The sequence below is a fragment of the Globicephala melas genome, chromosome X, assembly GCF_963455315.2.
Source record: "Globicephala melas chromosome X, mGloMel1.2, whole genome shotgun sequence".
In the NCBI taxonomy this organism is placed as follows: domain Eukaryota; kingdom Metazoa; phylum Chordata; class Mammalia; order Artiodactyla; family Delphinidae; genus Globicephala; species Globicephala melas.
This window is the reverse complement of record NC_083335.1, coordinates 55,152,224-55,168,895: the sequence shown is the minus strand read 5'-3', so window position 1 is coordinate 55,168,895 and position 16,672 is coordinate 55,152,224. Positions and strand designations below refer to the sequence as shown.

General features: G+C 34.9%; 1 protein-coding gene across 1 annotated transcript in view; it reads left to right on the top strand.

Annotated features, from left to right (window-relative positions):
- DACH2 (dachshund family transcription factor 2) overlaps positions 1-16,672 on the top strand; it is a 615,381-nt gene that overhangs the window by 455,038 nt on the left and 143,671 nt on the right. The window contains exon 5 of the mRNA XM_060292022.1: positions 8,939-9,097. Within this exon, the coding sequence (XP_060148005.1) occupies positions 8,939-9,097 (159 nt within the window). The remainder of the gene's footprint in view (positions 1-8,938; positions 9,098-16,672) is intronic.

Sequence of the window (16,672 nt, the reverse complement as noted above, 5' to 3'; positions counted from 1 at the left end):
CTGTATATATGACTTTTGCTTTGTTTTATTTTGTTGTTCGTTTTTTTTTTTTTTGCTGTTGTTGTTGCCTTTTAGATTCCATATATAAGTGAAATTATATGGTATTTATCTCCTTCTGCATGACATAATACCATCTAGATCCATCCATGTTGTCACAGATAGCAAGACTTCATTCTTTTTTCTGTCTAATCTTCCATTGTATTTGTATACCAATCTTCTTTGTCCATTAATCTATCAATGGACACTAAGATTGTTTCCATATCTTGGCTATTGTAAATAACGCTGCAATGAACAAAGAGGCACATATATCTTTTCAAATTATCTTTTCAAATTATCTTTTCAAAATTTCAAAAGAAATTTTGTTCTCTTCAGATAAATACCCAGAAGAGGAATTGCTGAATCATATGGTAGTTCTATTTTTAATTTTTTGAGGAACATCCATACTGTTATCCATACTGGCTGGACCAATTTACATTCCTACCAACAGGACATGACAGTTGCCTTTTCTCTACATCCTTGCCAACATTTGTTATTTGATGTCTTTTTAAGAACAGCTTTTCTGACAGGTTTGAGGTGATATCTCATTGTGGTTGTGATTTGCATTTCCCTGATAAACAGTGAAGTTGAGCATCTTTTCATGTGCCTATTGGTCATCTGTATATCTTCTTTGGAAAAATGTCTATTCATGTCCTCTGGCCATTTCTTAATCCAGTTTTTTGTTTCTTTGAGGTTGAGTTTTATGAGTTCTTTGTATTTTTGGATATTAAATACTTATATATGATTTGCAATTTTTTTCCATTCAGTAGGTTGCTTTTTCATTTTTTGATGTTTTGTTTGCTGTGCAGAAGCTTTTTAGTTTGATAAAGTTCCACTTGTTTATTTTTGCTTTTGTTGCCTTTGCTTTTGGGGTCAGATCCAAATAATCATTTCCAAGACAAATGTCAAAGTGTTACTGCCTATGTTTCCTCCTAGAAGTTTTATGGTTTCAGGTCTCATATTCATGTCTTTAATCCATCTTGAGTTAATTTGTGTGTAAACTGTAAGATGGTAGTCTAGTTTTATTCTTTTGAATATGGCTGTCCAGTTTTCTCAGCACTATTTATTGAAGAGACTGTCCTTTCCCCATTGTGTATTCATACCTCTTTTGTCATACATTAATTGACCATGTGCATGGGATTATTTCTACACTCTTGATTCTGTTCCATTCATCTATGTGTCTGCTTTTATGCCAATACCATATTTTTTGATTATTGTAGCTTTGTAATATAGTTTGAAATCAGGGAGCATGATGCCCCCAACTTTGTTCTTCTTTCTCAAGATTGCTTCAGCTATTCAGGGTCTTTTTCGTATCCATAGAAATTTTAGGATCTTTTTGTTCTATTTCTGTGAAAAAAGTCATTGATTTTGAGAGGGAATGCATTGCATCTGTAAATTGCTTTGAGTAATATTGATATTTTAACAGTATGAATTCTTCCAATCCATAAGCACAGAATATCTTTCCATTTATTTGTGTCTTCTTCAATTTCTTTCATCAGTGTATTATAGTTTTCAGTGTATAGGTCTTCCATTTCCTTGGTCAAATTTACTTCTAGCCATATTATTCTTTTTCATGCACTAGTAAATAGAATTGTTTTCTCTGCAACCCAAGAAGAGAGGCCTTGGAAGAAACCAAATCTGTTGACACCTTGATCTTGGACTTCTAGCCTCCAGAACTGTGAGAAAATTAATTTTTGTTGTTTAATCTACACACTCCATGGTGTCTTAGTCCATTTGGTCTGCTATAACAGAAATTCCATAGATGGGTGGCTTATAAACAACAGGGAATTTATTTCTCACAGTTCTGGAAGCTGGAAGACCAAGATCAAGATGATGGTTGATTTAGTATCTGGTGAGGACCCACTTCTTGGTTCACAGACAACCATATTTTTGCTGTGTCCTCACATGGTATAAGGGAGCTCAGGATGTGCCCTTCACATAGTGGTAGAAAAAGGTTGACTCTAGATTACATTGGTAAAAACAATTTTTTAGCTTTAAGTGCAGCTTTAAGTGCAGTAGATGTTATTACAGATTGGCACAAGGGCATAGGGAAATGTAAAGTTTGGGTCTTCCAAAGCCTCCATACTGAGTCATAAGTCAATTTGTATAGACTTTAAAATGGTAAGTAGTTTAGGTCAAAAGACAAAAATGTGTCCAGAGCTTCCTATGCAAATATCAAGGATGTCCCATACTCCTTTGTCACTCACTTCATATATAGTTGCCTTAAGAATGCAGGATAATTTCATGTATTTATACTTAGTGAAGATGGGCACAGCTGGTAACCAGCTTCCTTGTATCATTTTTAACCCAGTAGTTAAAAAGATGAGAATTGTTGGAAAAAGTTCGTCTAAAGTTCTCATAAAAGCAGACAAAAAAACACCTGGAATCCTTTAATGCAGTTTAAAAATCATTTATATTCAAGTTATTTGGAATATGTAATATATAAAACATTAGACAATATCTAATGTACCATTTGTTATTGAAAATTGACTAAAGGATTTTCAATTTATAAAATAAATATTGACATAATCTCAGCTCTAGTATTGTTTCATGCTGTTGCTGCTGTGATGGTGCAATACCATGTTAATATCAATGGTATAATTTAGTGTCTTCTAAATGTATCTTTATTTGTCAATGTGTTGCTCATCATTTTACAAATTACAGTTCTGTAATGGTGAGATAATTCATATCTTAGACATAGTGCTAAAATGATGAAGTGTTTCTGTTGTTGCTCAGCAATTGATCTTCCAAAATTTTGCATTTTCTGGTATTAATCATGTTTATGGGCCCAATGTTACTATAAAGAATTCTCAGTGTTGCAATGTGGTTACTTTCATCATTTATTAAGATACTCTCCTCATCCCCCTCCGCCATTCATTTTCATTACAGCATAACAACGTCATATTGATTAATTGGAATTTCAAATTTGTGAATGCTAAATTATGTCAATGCACCAACCATAAAATACCTCCCTGCTCTTAGGCAGTGACTAAACAACAGCAAACATCTGGATGAAAAGAGAGAACAACTGGTGTAATCATAAGAGTGTTGCATGATATAGGAGCACCTCAATACATAAGGCAAATACTAACAGCCATAAAAGGGGAAATCGACAGTAACACATTCATAGTAGGGGACTTAAACACACCACTTTCACCCATGGACAGATCATCCAAAATGAAAATAAATAAGGAAAAACAAGCTTTAAATGATACATTAAACAAGATGGACTTAATTGATATTTATAGGACACTCCATCCAAAAACAACAGAATACACATTTTTCTCAAGTGCTCATGGAACATTCTGCAGGATAGATCATATCTTGGGTCACAAATCAAGCCTTGGTAAATTTAAGAAAATTGAAATTGTATCAAGTATCTTGTCTGACCACAACGCCATGAGACTAGATATCAATTACAGGAAAAGATCTGTAAAAAATACAAACACATGGAGGTTAAACAATACACTACTTAATAATGAAATGATCACTGAAGAAATCAAAGAGGAAATCAAAAAATACCTAGAAACAAATGACAATGGAGACACAACAACCCAAAACCTGTGGGATGCAGCAAAAGCAGTTCTAAGGGGGAAGTTTATAGCAATACAAGCCCACCTTAAGAAGCAGGAAACATCTAGAATAAACAACCTAACCTTGCACCTCAAGCAATTAGAGAAAGAAGAACAAAAAAACCCCAAAGCTAGCAGAAGGAAAGAAATCATAAAAATCAGATCAGAAATAAATGAAAAAGAAATGAAGGAAACAATAGCAAAGATCAATAAAACTAAAAGCTGGTTCTTTGAGAAGATAAACAAAATAGATAAACCACTAGCCAGACTCATCAAGAAAAAAAGGGAGAAGACTCAAATCAATAGAATTAGAAATGAAAAAGGAGAGGTAACAACTGACACTGCAGAAATAAAAAAGATCATGAGAGATTACTACAAGCAACTCTATGCCAATAAAATGGACAATCTGGAAGAAATGGACAAATTCTTAGAAATGCACAACCTGCCAAGACTGAATCAGGAAGAAATAGAAAATATGAGTAGACAAATCACAAGCAGTGAAATTGAAACTGTGATTAAAAATCTTCCAACAAAGAAAAGCCCAGGACCAGATGGCTTCAGAGGCGAATTCTATCAAACATTTAGAGAAGAGCTAACACCTATCCTTCTCAAACTCTTCCAAAATATAGCAGAGGGAGGAACACTCCCAAACTCCTTCTATGAGGTCACCATCACCTTGATACCAAAACCAGACAAGGATGTCACAAAGAAAGAAAACTACAGGCCAATATCACTGATGAACATAGATGCAAAAATCCTCAACAAAATACTAGCAAACAGAATCCAACAGCACATTAAAAGGATCATACACCATGATCAAGTGGGGTTTATTCCAGGAATGCAAGGATTCTTCAATATATACAAATCTATCAATGTGATAAACCATATTAAAAAATTGAAGGAGAAAAACCATATGATCATCTCAATAGATGCAGAGAAAGCTTTTGACAAAATTCAACACCCATTTATGATAAAAACCCTGCAGAAAGTAGGTATAGAGGGAACTTTCCTCAACATAATAAAGGCCATATATGACAAGCCCACAGCAAACATCATCCTCAATGGTGAAAAACTGAAAGCATTTCCACTAAGATCAGGAACAAGACAAGGTTGCCCACTCTCACAACTCTTATTCAACATAGTTTTGGAAGTTTTAGCCACAGCAATCAGAGAAGAAAAGAAAATAAAAGGAATCCAAATCGGAAAAGAAGAAGTAAAGCTGTCACTGTTTGCAGATGACATGATCCTATACATAGAGAATCCTAAAGATGCTACCAGAAAACTACTAGAGCTAATCAATGAATTTGGTAAAGTGGCAGGATACAAAATTAATGCACAGAAATCTCTGGCATTCCTACATAGTAATGATGAAAAATCTGAAAGTGAAATCAAGAAAACACTCTCATTTAACATTGCAACAAAAAGAATAAATAGATAGGAATAAAGCTACCTAAGGAGACAAAAGACCTGTAATCAGAAAATTATAAGACACTGATGAAAGAAATTAAAGATGATACAAATAGATGGAGAGATATACCATGTTCTTGGATTGGAAGAATCAACATTGTGAAAATGACTCTACTACCCAAAGCAATCTATAGATTCAATGCAATCCCTATCAAACTACCACTGGCATTTTTCACAGAACTAGAACAAAAACTTTTGCAAATTGTATAGAAACACAAAAGACCCTGAAGAGCCAAAGCAATCTTGAGAACGCAAAAAGGAACTGGAGGAATCAGGCTCCCTGACTTCAGACTATACTACAAAGCTACAGTTATCAAGACAGTATGGTACTGGCACAAAAACAGAAATATAGATCAATGGAACAGCATAGAAAGCCCAGAGATAAACCCACGCACATATGGACACCTTATCTTTGATAAAGGTGGCAGGAATGTACAGTGGAGAAAGGACAGCCTCTTCAATAAGTGGTGCTGGGAAAACTGGACAAGTACATGTAAAAGTATGAGATTAGATCACTCCCTAACACCATACACAAAAATAAGCTCAAAATGGATTAAAGACCTAAATGTAAGGCCAGAAACTATCAAACTCTTAGAGGAAAACATAGGCAGAACACTCCATGACATAAATCACAGCAAGATCCTTTCTGACCCACCTCCTAGAATAATGGAAATAAAAACAAAAATAAACAAATGGGACCTAATGAAACTTCAAAGCTTTTGCACAGCAAAGGAAACCGTAAACAAGACCAAAAGACAACCCTCAGAATGGGAGAAAATATTTGCAAATGAAGCAACTGACAAAGGATTAATCTCCAAAATTTACAAGCAGCTCATGCATCTCAATAACAAAAAAGCAAACAACCCAATCCAAAAATGGGCAGAAAACCTAAATAGACATTTCTCCAAAGAAGATATACAGACTGCCAACAAACACATGAAAGAATGCTCAACATCATTAATCATTAGAGAAATGCAAATCAAAACTACAATGAGATATCATCTCACACTAGTCAGAATGGCCATCATCAAAAAATCTAGAAACAATAAATGCTGGAGAGGATGTGGAGAAAAGGGAACACTCTTGCACTGCTGGTGGGAATGTGAATTGGTTCAGCCACTATGGAGAACAGTATGGAGGTTCCTTAAAAAAACTACAAATAGAACTACCATATGACCCAGCAATCCCACTACTGGGCATATACCCTGAGAAAACCGAAATTCAAAAAGAGTCATGTACCAAAATGTTCATTGCAGCTCTATTTACATTAGCCCAGAGATGGAAACAACCTAAGTGCCCATCATCGGGTGAATGGATAAAGAAGATGTGGCACATATATACAATGGAATATTACTCAGCCATAAAAAGAAACGAAATTGAGCTATTTGTAATGAGGTGGATAGACCTAGAGTCTGTCATACAGAGTGAAGTAAGTCAGAAAGAAAAAGACAAATACCGTATGCTAACACATATATATGGAATTTAAGGGAAAAAAATGTCATGAACAACCTAGGGGTAAGGCAGGAATAAAGATGCAGACCTCCTAGAGAACAGTCTTGAGGTTATGGGGAGGGGGAAGGGTGAGCTGTGACAGGGCGAGAGAGAGTCATAGACATATACACACTAACAAACGTAGTAAGGTAGATAGCTAGTGGGAAGCAGCCGCATGGCACAGGGATATTGGCTTGGTGCTTTGTGACAGCCTGGAGGGGTGGAATAGGGAGTGTGGGAGGGAGGGAGACACAAGAGGGAAGACATATGGGAACATATGTTTATGTATGACTGATTCACTTTGTTATAAAGCAGAAACTAACACACCATTGTAAGGCAATTATACCCCAATAAAGATGTTAAAAAAAAAAAAAGAGTGTTGCATGTTTTCAATAAACACACCAAACCTCAACATGATCAAGGGAATGATTTCTGGTCCATTAAGCCAATCTATCAATTCAACTAATTTGCCTATCTTTGAGCTTCCATGCATGTTAACTGAATGGCTTAAAGCAGAAACTGAACAATTAGCTACTTATTTCTTCCCTGTTTGATTGGAAAAACTTTGTTTTTATAAGTATGACCAAGTACTCCTCGGCCTTTATATATGCTGATGGAGAATCTAGTGTTTCCTTGTCTGAAACTTGTCTAATTGGAAATTGACCAAGTCTCCCGCTTTTGGATTAGAAATTGACTTTGGCCACAAGACAACTTGAAAGTGTCCAGCAGAGGGGATTGATTCCCAGAAGTGGGATAAGAGCAGATGAATGGGTAAAAAGGTTAAAAAACCAAAGCAAACAAACAAATAAAAACCTCCCAGAGATTCTAGCAGTTTGCTTAAATAAATTTTAAATCCTCAGGGAGAACACCACTTTGCCTTGAAAATATTTCCCTAAAAAGTCTACAACTCTAAAAACTGATTTTGCAAATGTGATACTTGAAAGCAATAGTATAAACTAAGTAAATACTCTATTTTATAAATAAAAACATTCAACCTCTTTGACCCAGAAATCACACTCTAGGGAATTGATTGAGTCTAAGGAAATATTCAAATGAATGTTTTTATTACAGTAAATTTATAATAGTGACAAATTTGAAACAAACGTATAATCCAATGTTTAATAAATTATAGTACATTAACTCAGTAGACTGCTATGTAGCCATTACACTTTGTAAATCTGATACCTGAAGCAACATGGCAGAGATGTTTATAATGTATAAATGAGTATTTATATGAACAAAGCCTAGGAGGGAACTCAAAGAAGTGAAAAAATTTACAATGTTGAATGTTAGGAATATGAGCACCTTGATTTCTTTCTACTTTTTTCTTAAGCCAGTAAGTGCACATATTTTACAGAATGCCCAAGATCCCCAGGCCTAAATCTCTCTACAAAACAGGGTCAATGTTTTGGCAATCAGATGGGATAGAGTCAGCCATGTGGAGATGCTAATGTCACAATTCCAGCATGGGAATAAGAACAGAACCACTGATCTCTGAATTAATGAAATACATCAAGTGAATAGATGGGGCTGCCCACACAACCATTTTGTTTTCTAAAGCAAGACTGTGTGCTACTGCAGTGATTGGAATTCAACCCCTACCCCTCTGTTTAAAGTATTCTTCTTAAAAAGATGCCCTGGAAATAATTTTGTGGCTGTTTCCTATATGCTTTTAAGCAATGGTTCTGCCCCACAGTATGCTAAGTGCCAGATGAAATAGCTATGCCACTGTAGATTATTATGATGATGTAGTATAGTAGTCTGCATTTATGCATACTTTACTTCACTCTCTAGCATGGATGATCAAAGTAAAGCACAATTTCAAATTAAGAGCTGTGGTTTTATGTTTTATCCCTCTTATTTTGTATAAAAGCCTGCTGTGTATGAAGAGATTAACTTTTTGAGGGCTGGATCTGAAAACAAAATAACTGATCATTTTGTATCTTACCACATATTTTTGCATGTCATCATGCTCTTATGAATGTGTTCTTTTTGAGTGAATAGCAACTGCTTTTCATTAAGATATAGCACACATATGTTAGAGGGTTGGAAGGAGAGGCAGTAGTGTTCAGTTAAAGGCCTTCAAAATATAAATGCTTTCAAAAGTTATTCATTATGCTTCCAGATTTTTTAGACTACCTGTAAGGCAAGTGAGCCTATATTATTAGTGAAAGCTGTTTAGTTTTCCCAGAGTCAGCTTAAATCCAAGGCTATTGAAAGTTTTTGAAACCATCATAAAAAATGAGTCACTTATGTTTAATAATAATTTTCTATATAGTAATATTAATAATTACAACCCTAAAAAGGGAGTTTAAAAACCCTTCTCACGGAAAGTTGTTAACTTGCAATCTGTTTATATGAATGTTTTTCAGGTGGAAGTGACTCTTCCTGGGATAAGGATAAGATGCAGTCTCCTCTTGCTGCTCCTGGACCCCAACATGGAATTGCTCATGCAGCCCTGGCTGGCCAGTCAGGCCTTGGAGGAGCTCCTACCCTCAATCCACTGCAGCAGAACCAGCTGCTGGCCAATAGTATGTATACTGTACTTACCAAATTTGGTGTGTAAGAAAAATACCACCCAAGACCCACTGAACAACTTGCAATACCAGGGATGGTTTATTTCTCTTCGATAAGGTTTAACAATTTGAAGTTAGGAAGGTAGATAAAGAGGAATTCATTTGAAAGGGTGAGGTTTTTAGAACAGAGATATATTGAGTGGCCGTATAGCAGAGTAGAGGTACACAGGAGGCTATGTAAGAGAGTAGTTAAGAATTCTGGCTATAGTCACATAAACTTGGGTTTGAATTCCACATCTTTTGAATTCTGTATCACTGTCTGGCTCTGGAGAAGTCAGATAACTTTTCCAAGTCTCAGTTTCCACAACTGAAAAATAGGAATAAAAGTACACCTAGGCATTAAGGTTATTGAGAAGGCTAAAAATAATTAAGGAAAAACTGTTAGCAGTGACTTGCATATAGTAAGTACTTATTACTCAGTAGTCAAACTACAGCTGAATTATACAAATTCAGGTTTAGATAATGTCTTTAGGAGCTTCAAAGACTCAGAAATCTTTCTGTAGGAAAACAGGCCTTATATATCTTGCTTAGCTAAAATCTTACTTTCCTTACAGACAGAAAATCTGGGAGAAGAATTCCATTATTCCTTTCTCTGAGACTTTCATCCCCCCACTAGAATTAAGGCAACAGAGGAATTCTGAGATATTTTAACATGATGTCCTAAATCTTAATGAAATTCATCAGTCATTAAGCATATAAAATAAGTTATGGTTTCATCCTTTAAGGAGATTATAATCTAAAGGGTGAAATGTCTCATAAAAAATGTAATGTTAAGCAAAGACAAATAAAATGAATGTCAGAAAAGTTGTGAATATTATAAATCAAAACCAACTGATTAAGATAGACTTATGTCATAAAGAGGGGAAACCTAGAGGACTTCTTGTTTCTGGTCTGACATGTAAAGAGCTTATAAGTTGTCATTCTTGTCCTCACAACAAGAAAAAAGTGGACAGTCTGAAAATCAATAGCTCTTTTAAATCCATCAGAGATTGAGTACACGGGGTACAGTTAACCCCCAAACTGGATAGATTGGCAGATACAGAGAATCACAGATTATAGGGAGCAGAAGCCAGAGCTAGAGCCTGGTAGAAGTATTTAAAGAGTAATTGAGTTATTTCTGAAGATTCAGAGTGAATCTTGCTTGAGAGATAAAGACTCCTGGGGGCCCACACTTAGGGGGTCCCTACAGTTTCATGAGTTTTACCTCCAGAACCCTATGAAGTTCTCAGGATGAAGACTTGAGAAAGTTGTCCTCATGCTTCTAGAAGAGGAGAGAAAAAATAACCATTTCAAAATATGTCCAGAATGTTCTGTCCTCCTTAACAGAGGCCCATTCTCAAAGGAAACTACTTTACCAGAGCTTAAACTATTTACTTTCACCACAGCCTGACTTGGGGGAAGGGATACAGTAAACTCCAGTACCCTGTAGACATTGATGCGAGGGAATAGAGATACAAAACTCCAGCCCCTTTAGTTTTTCATGTGGGGAAAGAGAAATACTCAACTCTAGTCCCCTCTAGTCTTCCTGTCTCACCTAAGAGGGCAAAAAGGCAGAAAAGAACTTGCGAAAGTCACAGCCCAAGGCCACAGTCTCACTAGGAGACTGAGACTTGATCACAGGATTATAGACCATTTCTTCTCTCTACACATTAGGGCTCTGCCTAATAACAGGATGTTACAACTGAAAGAACAGAATGCCTCAGAAAGCCTCTAGGTAAAAACAAAGACAACAGGGAAGATAGGAAAATATAGCTGCTAATATGACAACTACAGCAAACAGTAAACAGTCTAACTCCTTGCCAATAAACATAAAATTTCCCAATAAAGGTCTGTTTATGTCACTTCCCTTTACCCAATACACAATTTCTGGCTTTAAACAAGAAAATTGCAAGGCATGTAAAAGGCAAAAAACACAGTATGAAGAGAGAAAGCAAGTGACAGTACCAGAATTACATATAGCAGATATTTTAGAATTATCAGACTAGGAATTTTAAATAACTATGATTAATATACTAAGAGAATGGGAAAAGTGGAAAACAAAAGTATTCATGGAAATTTTAAGCAGAAAAAGGGAAAATCTAAGCATCAAAAGGAAATACTGAAAATCAAAAATACTCCAATAAAATGAAAAATGCCTAAGATGGGCTCATCAGGGTCAAGGCAAGGATTAGGAAACTTGGAGATATGTCAAAAGAAACTTCCCAAACTGAAAAAACAAAGCAAAAATGAATGAAAAAAAAAAACAGAACAGCATATCCAAGAACTGTGTGGCAATTACAAAAGGTGTAGCACACATGTAATGGAAATACTAGAAGGACAAGATTGAGGGAAAGGAAGAGAAGAAATATTTGAAGTAACAATGGCCGAAAATTTTCCCAGATTAATGAGAGATTCCAAACTACAGACCCAGAAAGCTTACAAAACACTAAGAAAGATACATATTAACAAATCTACTGCTATGCATATTATAGTCAAAATGGAAAATCAAAAAGAAAAAATCTTGAAGGAAGACAGAGAGAAAAAAATACTCCTTACACGTACAGGAACAAAGAGAAGAATTACTTTAGACTTACTTTCAGAAACCAGGCATTGAAGAATAGAGTGGTGTGAAATTGTTGGTGATGAAAGAACACATTCCACCAACCTAGAATTTTGTATCCAGTGAAATTTTCCTTTAAAAGTGAGGAAATAAAGACTTCCTCAGATGAACAAAAGTTAAAGGAATTTGTTACCATACCACCAGATCTACCCTGTAAAAAATGTTAAAAGAAAGTCTTCAGAGAGAAGGAAAATGGTATAGGTCAGAAAGTTGGATCTACAGAAAGAAAGGATGAGAGTTAGAGAAGGAATAAATTAAGGTAAATTATATGTGTATGTGTGTGTGTGTGTGTGTGTGTGTGTGTGTATGTATGTATATATATATATATATATATTCTTAATCGAACAAATAAACTGTTCCAAATAACAATAACAATGATATATTGGGTGATTATACTTTATGGATAAGTGAATAAGTGATATAAATGACAGTGATATTATAAAGGACAGGAGGGAGGAATTGGAAATACTCTGCTATAAGGTAACTTCACCACCCATGAAATGGCTTAGTGTCATTTGAAAGCAGATTTAAATAAGTTGTAAAATGTATATTACAAACTCCAGGGAAATCACTTATTTTTTTTTTAAAATAAGTATAATTAACATGATAAAAGAGGAGAGAAAAATGAGTCATATAAAATGGTCAGTTAACACCAGAGAAAACAACAAAAGAGTGGAAGACAAGACTTAAAAAAAAGAAAAAATAAGGACATGAATAGAAAACAGTAACAAATATGATAGCTACCTATCCAACTATCATAATCACTTTAAATATGATTGGTCTAAATACACCAATTAAAGACATAGACTGGCCTATGAATATTAGTGACCTGGGTTATTGATGATTTTGCTTGTACTCAAAATACTTCTTGTGTAATCAGGTATCAAGTAAAAGAAAAGCAAAAAAAGCAAAAGCAGCAACAGCAAAAAGTAAAAATAATGGAGACACAGTAGATAAGAAAACTCAGGAGCCAGCCATGCTGAGAACCACCCTCCCACCAGTGGGCTGGCACAATCCCTGGGACTGCCTGAGCAGTGCAGCCAGCCCAGCCCTACACACCAGTGAGCTTGAAGCCATTGCACAAGGAAAGGCCTGGCAGCCAAATGGGCTGGTGACTAACCTCACCTACCAGTGTGCCCATAGTAGTTGAACCCATCACAACAGAAGGGCTCATGCAGCCCACACAGAAGTCACTCCTAGAGCACATAGCTCTGCGAACCAGAAGGTTTATGCTGCTGTGCCCCATAGGACGTCTCCTATAAAAGACCAATTTTCCAAAATCAGGAAATGTAACCAACCTACTTAATACATAGAAATATACATAGAAAATTAGGCAAAGTGAGGAGACAGAGGAATGTGTTCCAAACAGAGAAACAAGACAAAACCACAGAAGAAGAACATAGCAAAGTGGAAACAAGCAATCTACCCAATAAAGAGTTCAACTTAATAATCATAAAGATGCTCAATGAAGTCAGGAGAAGAATAGATGATCACAGTGAGAAGCTTTACAAATAGTTAGAAAATATAAAGAAGAACTAAACAGAAATGAAGAATACAATAACCTAAATAAAAAAATGCACTAGAAGGGATCAATAGTAGATTAGATGATACAGAGGAATGCATTGGCAAAATGGAAGACAGAGTAGTGGAAATCACTCAAGCTGAACAGAAAAAAGGAAAATAATTTTAAAAAATGAGAACAGTTTAGAAGACATCTGGGACAACATCAAGCATTCTAACATCAGCATGCTGGGGGGGGCAGGAGGAAAAGAGAGGGCAGAGAATTTATTTGAATAAATAATAGCTGAAAACTTCCCTACCCTGGGAAAGGAAATGGACATCCAGGTCGAGGAAGCACAGATAGTTCCAGACAAGGTGAAACCAAACAGATCCACACCAAGACAAATTATAATTAAAATGACAAAAAATAAAGAGAAAATCTTAAAAACAGTAATATGCAAGCAGCTGGTTAACTTGAAGGGAACTTCCATAAAACAATCAGACCCTTATCAGCAGAAACTTTGCAGGCCAGAAATGACTGGCATGATGAAAGTGATTAATGGCAAAACCCTACAACCAAGAATAAACAATCTGGTAAGGCTGTCGTTCATATTTGAAGGATAGTTTTACAGACAAGCAAAAACTAAAGAGTTCAGCACCACTAAAACTGCTTTGCAAGAAATGTTAAAAGAACTCCTTTAAGTGGAAAAGACCACAACTAGAAATATAAAAATTATGAAAGGAAATGTCTCATTGGTAAAGGCAAACATACAGGAAAGGTAGTAGATCAACCACTTAAAAGCTGGTAGTAAGGTTAAAAGATAAAAGTAGTAAAATCATCTATATCCACAATAAGTAGTTAAGTGATATACAAAACAAACAAAAAAGTAAAATATGACATCAAAAACATTACCTGTGAAGGATGGAGAATAAAATGCAGGGTTGTTAGAATCTGTTTGAACTTAAGAGATCATCCACTTAATATATGAACCACATGGTAAAGACAAACCAAAAACCTATAATAGATACACACACAAAAGGAGAAAGTGTTCAAATATAACATTAAAGATAGTCATCAAATCACAAGGGAAGAGAGCAAAAGGTAAGAAAGGAACAAAAGAGAACTTCAAAAACAATCAGAAAACAAAATGACAGTAAGTACATATCTATCAATAATTACTTTAAATGTAAATGGACTAAATATTCCAACCAAGAGAAACAGGTTTGGTTATATTGATTAAAAAACAAGACTCATACATATGCTGCTTATAAAAGACTCACTTCAGATCTAAAGACACATACAGACTGAAACTGAGAGAATGGGGAAAGGTACTTCATGCAGATGGAAATGAAGAAAGCTGGGATAGCAATACTTATATCAGACAACACAGACTTTAAAACAAAGACTGTAGCAAGAGAAAGAAGGGCATTACATAATTATAAAAGGATCAATCCAACAAGTAGATATAACAATTATAAATATATGTGAACTCAATATAAGAGCACCCAAATACATAGCAAATACTATCAAACATAAAGGGAGAAATTGACAGTAACAAAATAATAGTAAGTGACATTTACACCCCATTTACATCAGTGGATCTATCACTCAGACAAAAATCAATAAGGAAACATTGGCCTTAAATGACACATTAGATCAGATGGAATTAAAAGATACATACATAGAACATGCCATCCAAAACCTGCAGAATAACGTTCTTTTCAAGTGCACATGGAACAGTTTCCAGGATAGATCACATGCTGGGCCACAAACAAGTCCCAATAAATTTAGCAAGGTTGAAATCATATCAAGCATCTTTTCCCACCACAACGCTATGAGACTAGAAATCAGCCATAATGAAATGAACTGCAAGAACACAAAAATGTGGAGGCTACACAATATGCTACTGAACAATCAATGTGTCACTAAGAAATTCAAAGAGGAAATTAAAAATACCTGGAGACAAATGGAAATGGAAAAAAAATCAAAATCTATGGAAAACAAAAGCAATTCTAAGAGGGTTGTTTATAGTGATATAAGTCCATTCCTGGAAAGAAGAAAAATCTTAAACAACTTAACCTTACACATAAAGGAACTAGAAAAAAAACCCAAAGTTAGTAGAAAGAAAGAAATAATAAAGATCAGAGCAGAAGTAAATGATATAGAGACAAAAATAGTAAAGATCAAGGAAACTAAGAGTTGGTTCTGTTAAAAGGTAAACAACATTGTTAAATCTTTAGGCAGACCCATGAAGAAAAAAAGAGGACCCAACTAAATAAAATCAACAATGAAAAAGGAGAATTTAAACCAATATCACAGAAATACAAAGGATCCTAAGAGCTTACCTCAAACAATTACATGTCAATAAAATGGACAGCCTAGAAGAAATGGAAAAATTTCTAGAAATGTACAATCCCCCAGGATTGACTCTGAAAGAAATAGAAAATATGACCAGTAAGGAAATCAAATTAATAATAGAAAAACTCCCAACAAATAGAAGTCCAGTACCAGATGGCTTCACAGGTGAATTCTACCATACATTTAAAGAAGAGTGAATGCCTATCATTCTCAAACTATTCCAAAATATTGAAAAGGAAGGAATGCTTCCGAACTAATTCCATGAAGCCAATGTCACACTTATACCAAAATCAGACAAAGACACCACAAAAAATAAAATTAGAGGCCAATATCACTGTTGAACATAGATGCAAAAATTCTTAACAAAATATTAGCAAACTGAATCAGCAATTGATTAAAAAGATCATATACCACGATCAAGTGGAATTTATTACAGGGATACAAGGATGGCTCAATATCTGAAACTCAGTCAACATAATACACCACATTAGCAAGACAAAAGATAAAAATCATCTCAATAGATGCAGAAAAAGCTTTTGATAAAATCCAACATCCATTTATGATTAAAAACTCTTAATAATATTGGTATAGAGGGAAGATATCTCAACATAATGAAGGCCATATATTACAAACCTACATCCAACAGAGTACACAATGGTGAAAAGCTCATAACACTTCATCTAAGGTCAGGAACAAGACAAAGATACCCACTCTTGCCACTTTTATTCAAGATCATTCTAGTTACAGCAATCAGATAAGAAAAAATAAATAAAAGGAACCCAGATTGGAAGGGAAGTAAAAACTCACTGTTTGTAAATGATGTGATACTATATAGAGAACACTCTAAAGATACCACCCAAAACTATTAGAGCTAAAAAACAAATTCAGTAAATTTGTAGGAAACAAAATTAATATACAGAAATCTATTGCATTTATATACACTAACAATGAACTATCTGAAAGAGAAGTTAAGAAAACAATTTCATTTGCAATTGCATTAAAAAGAATGAAATACCTAGGAATAAGCCAAACCAAGAAGTTAAAAGTTTTGTACTCAGGAAACTGTAAGATA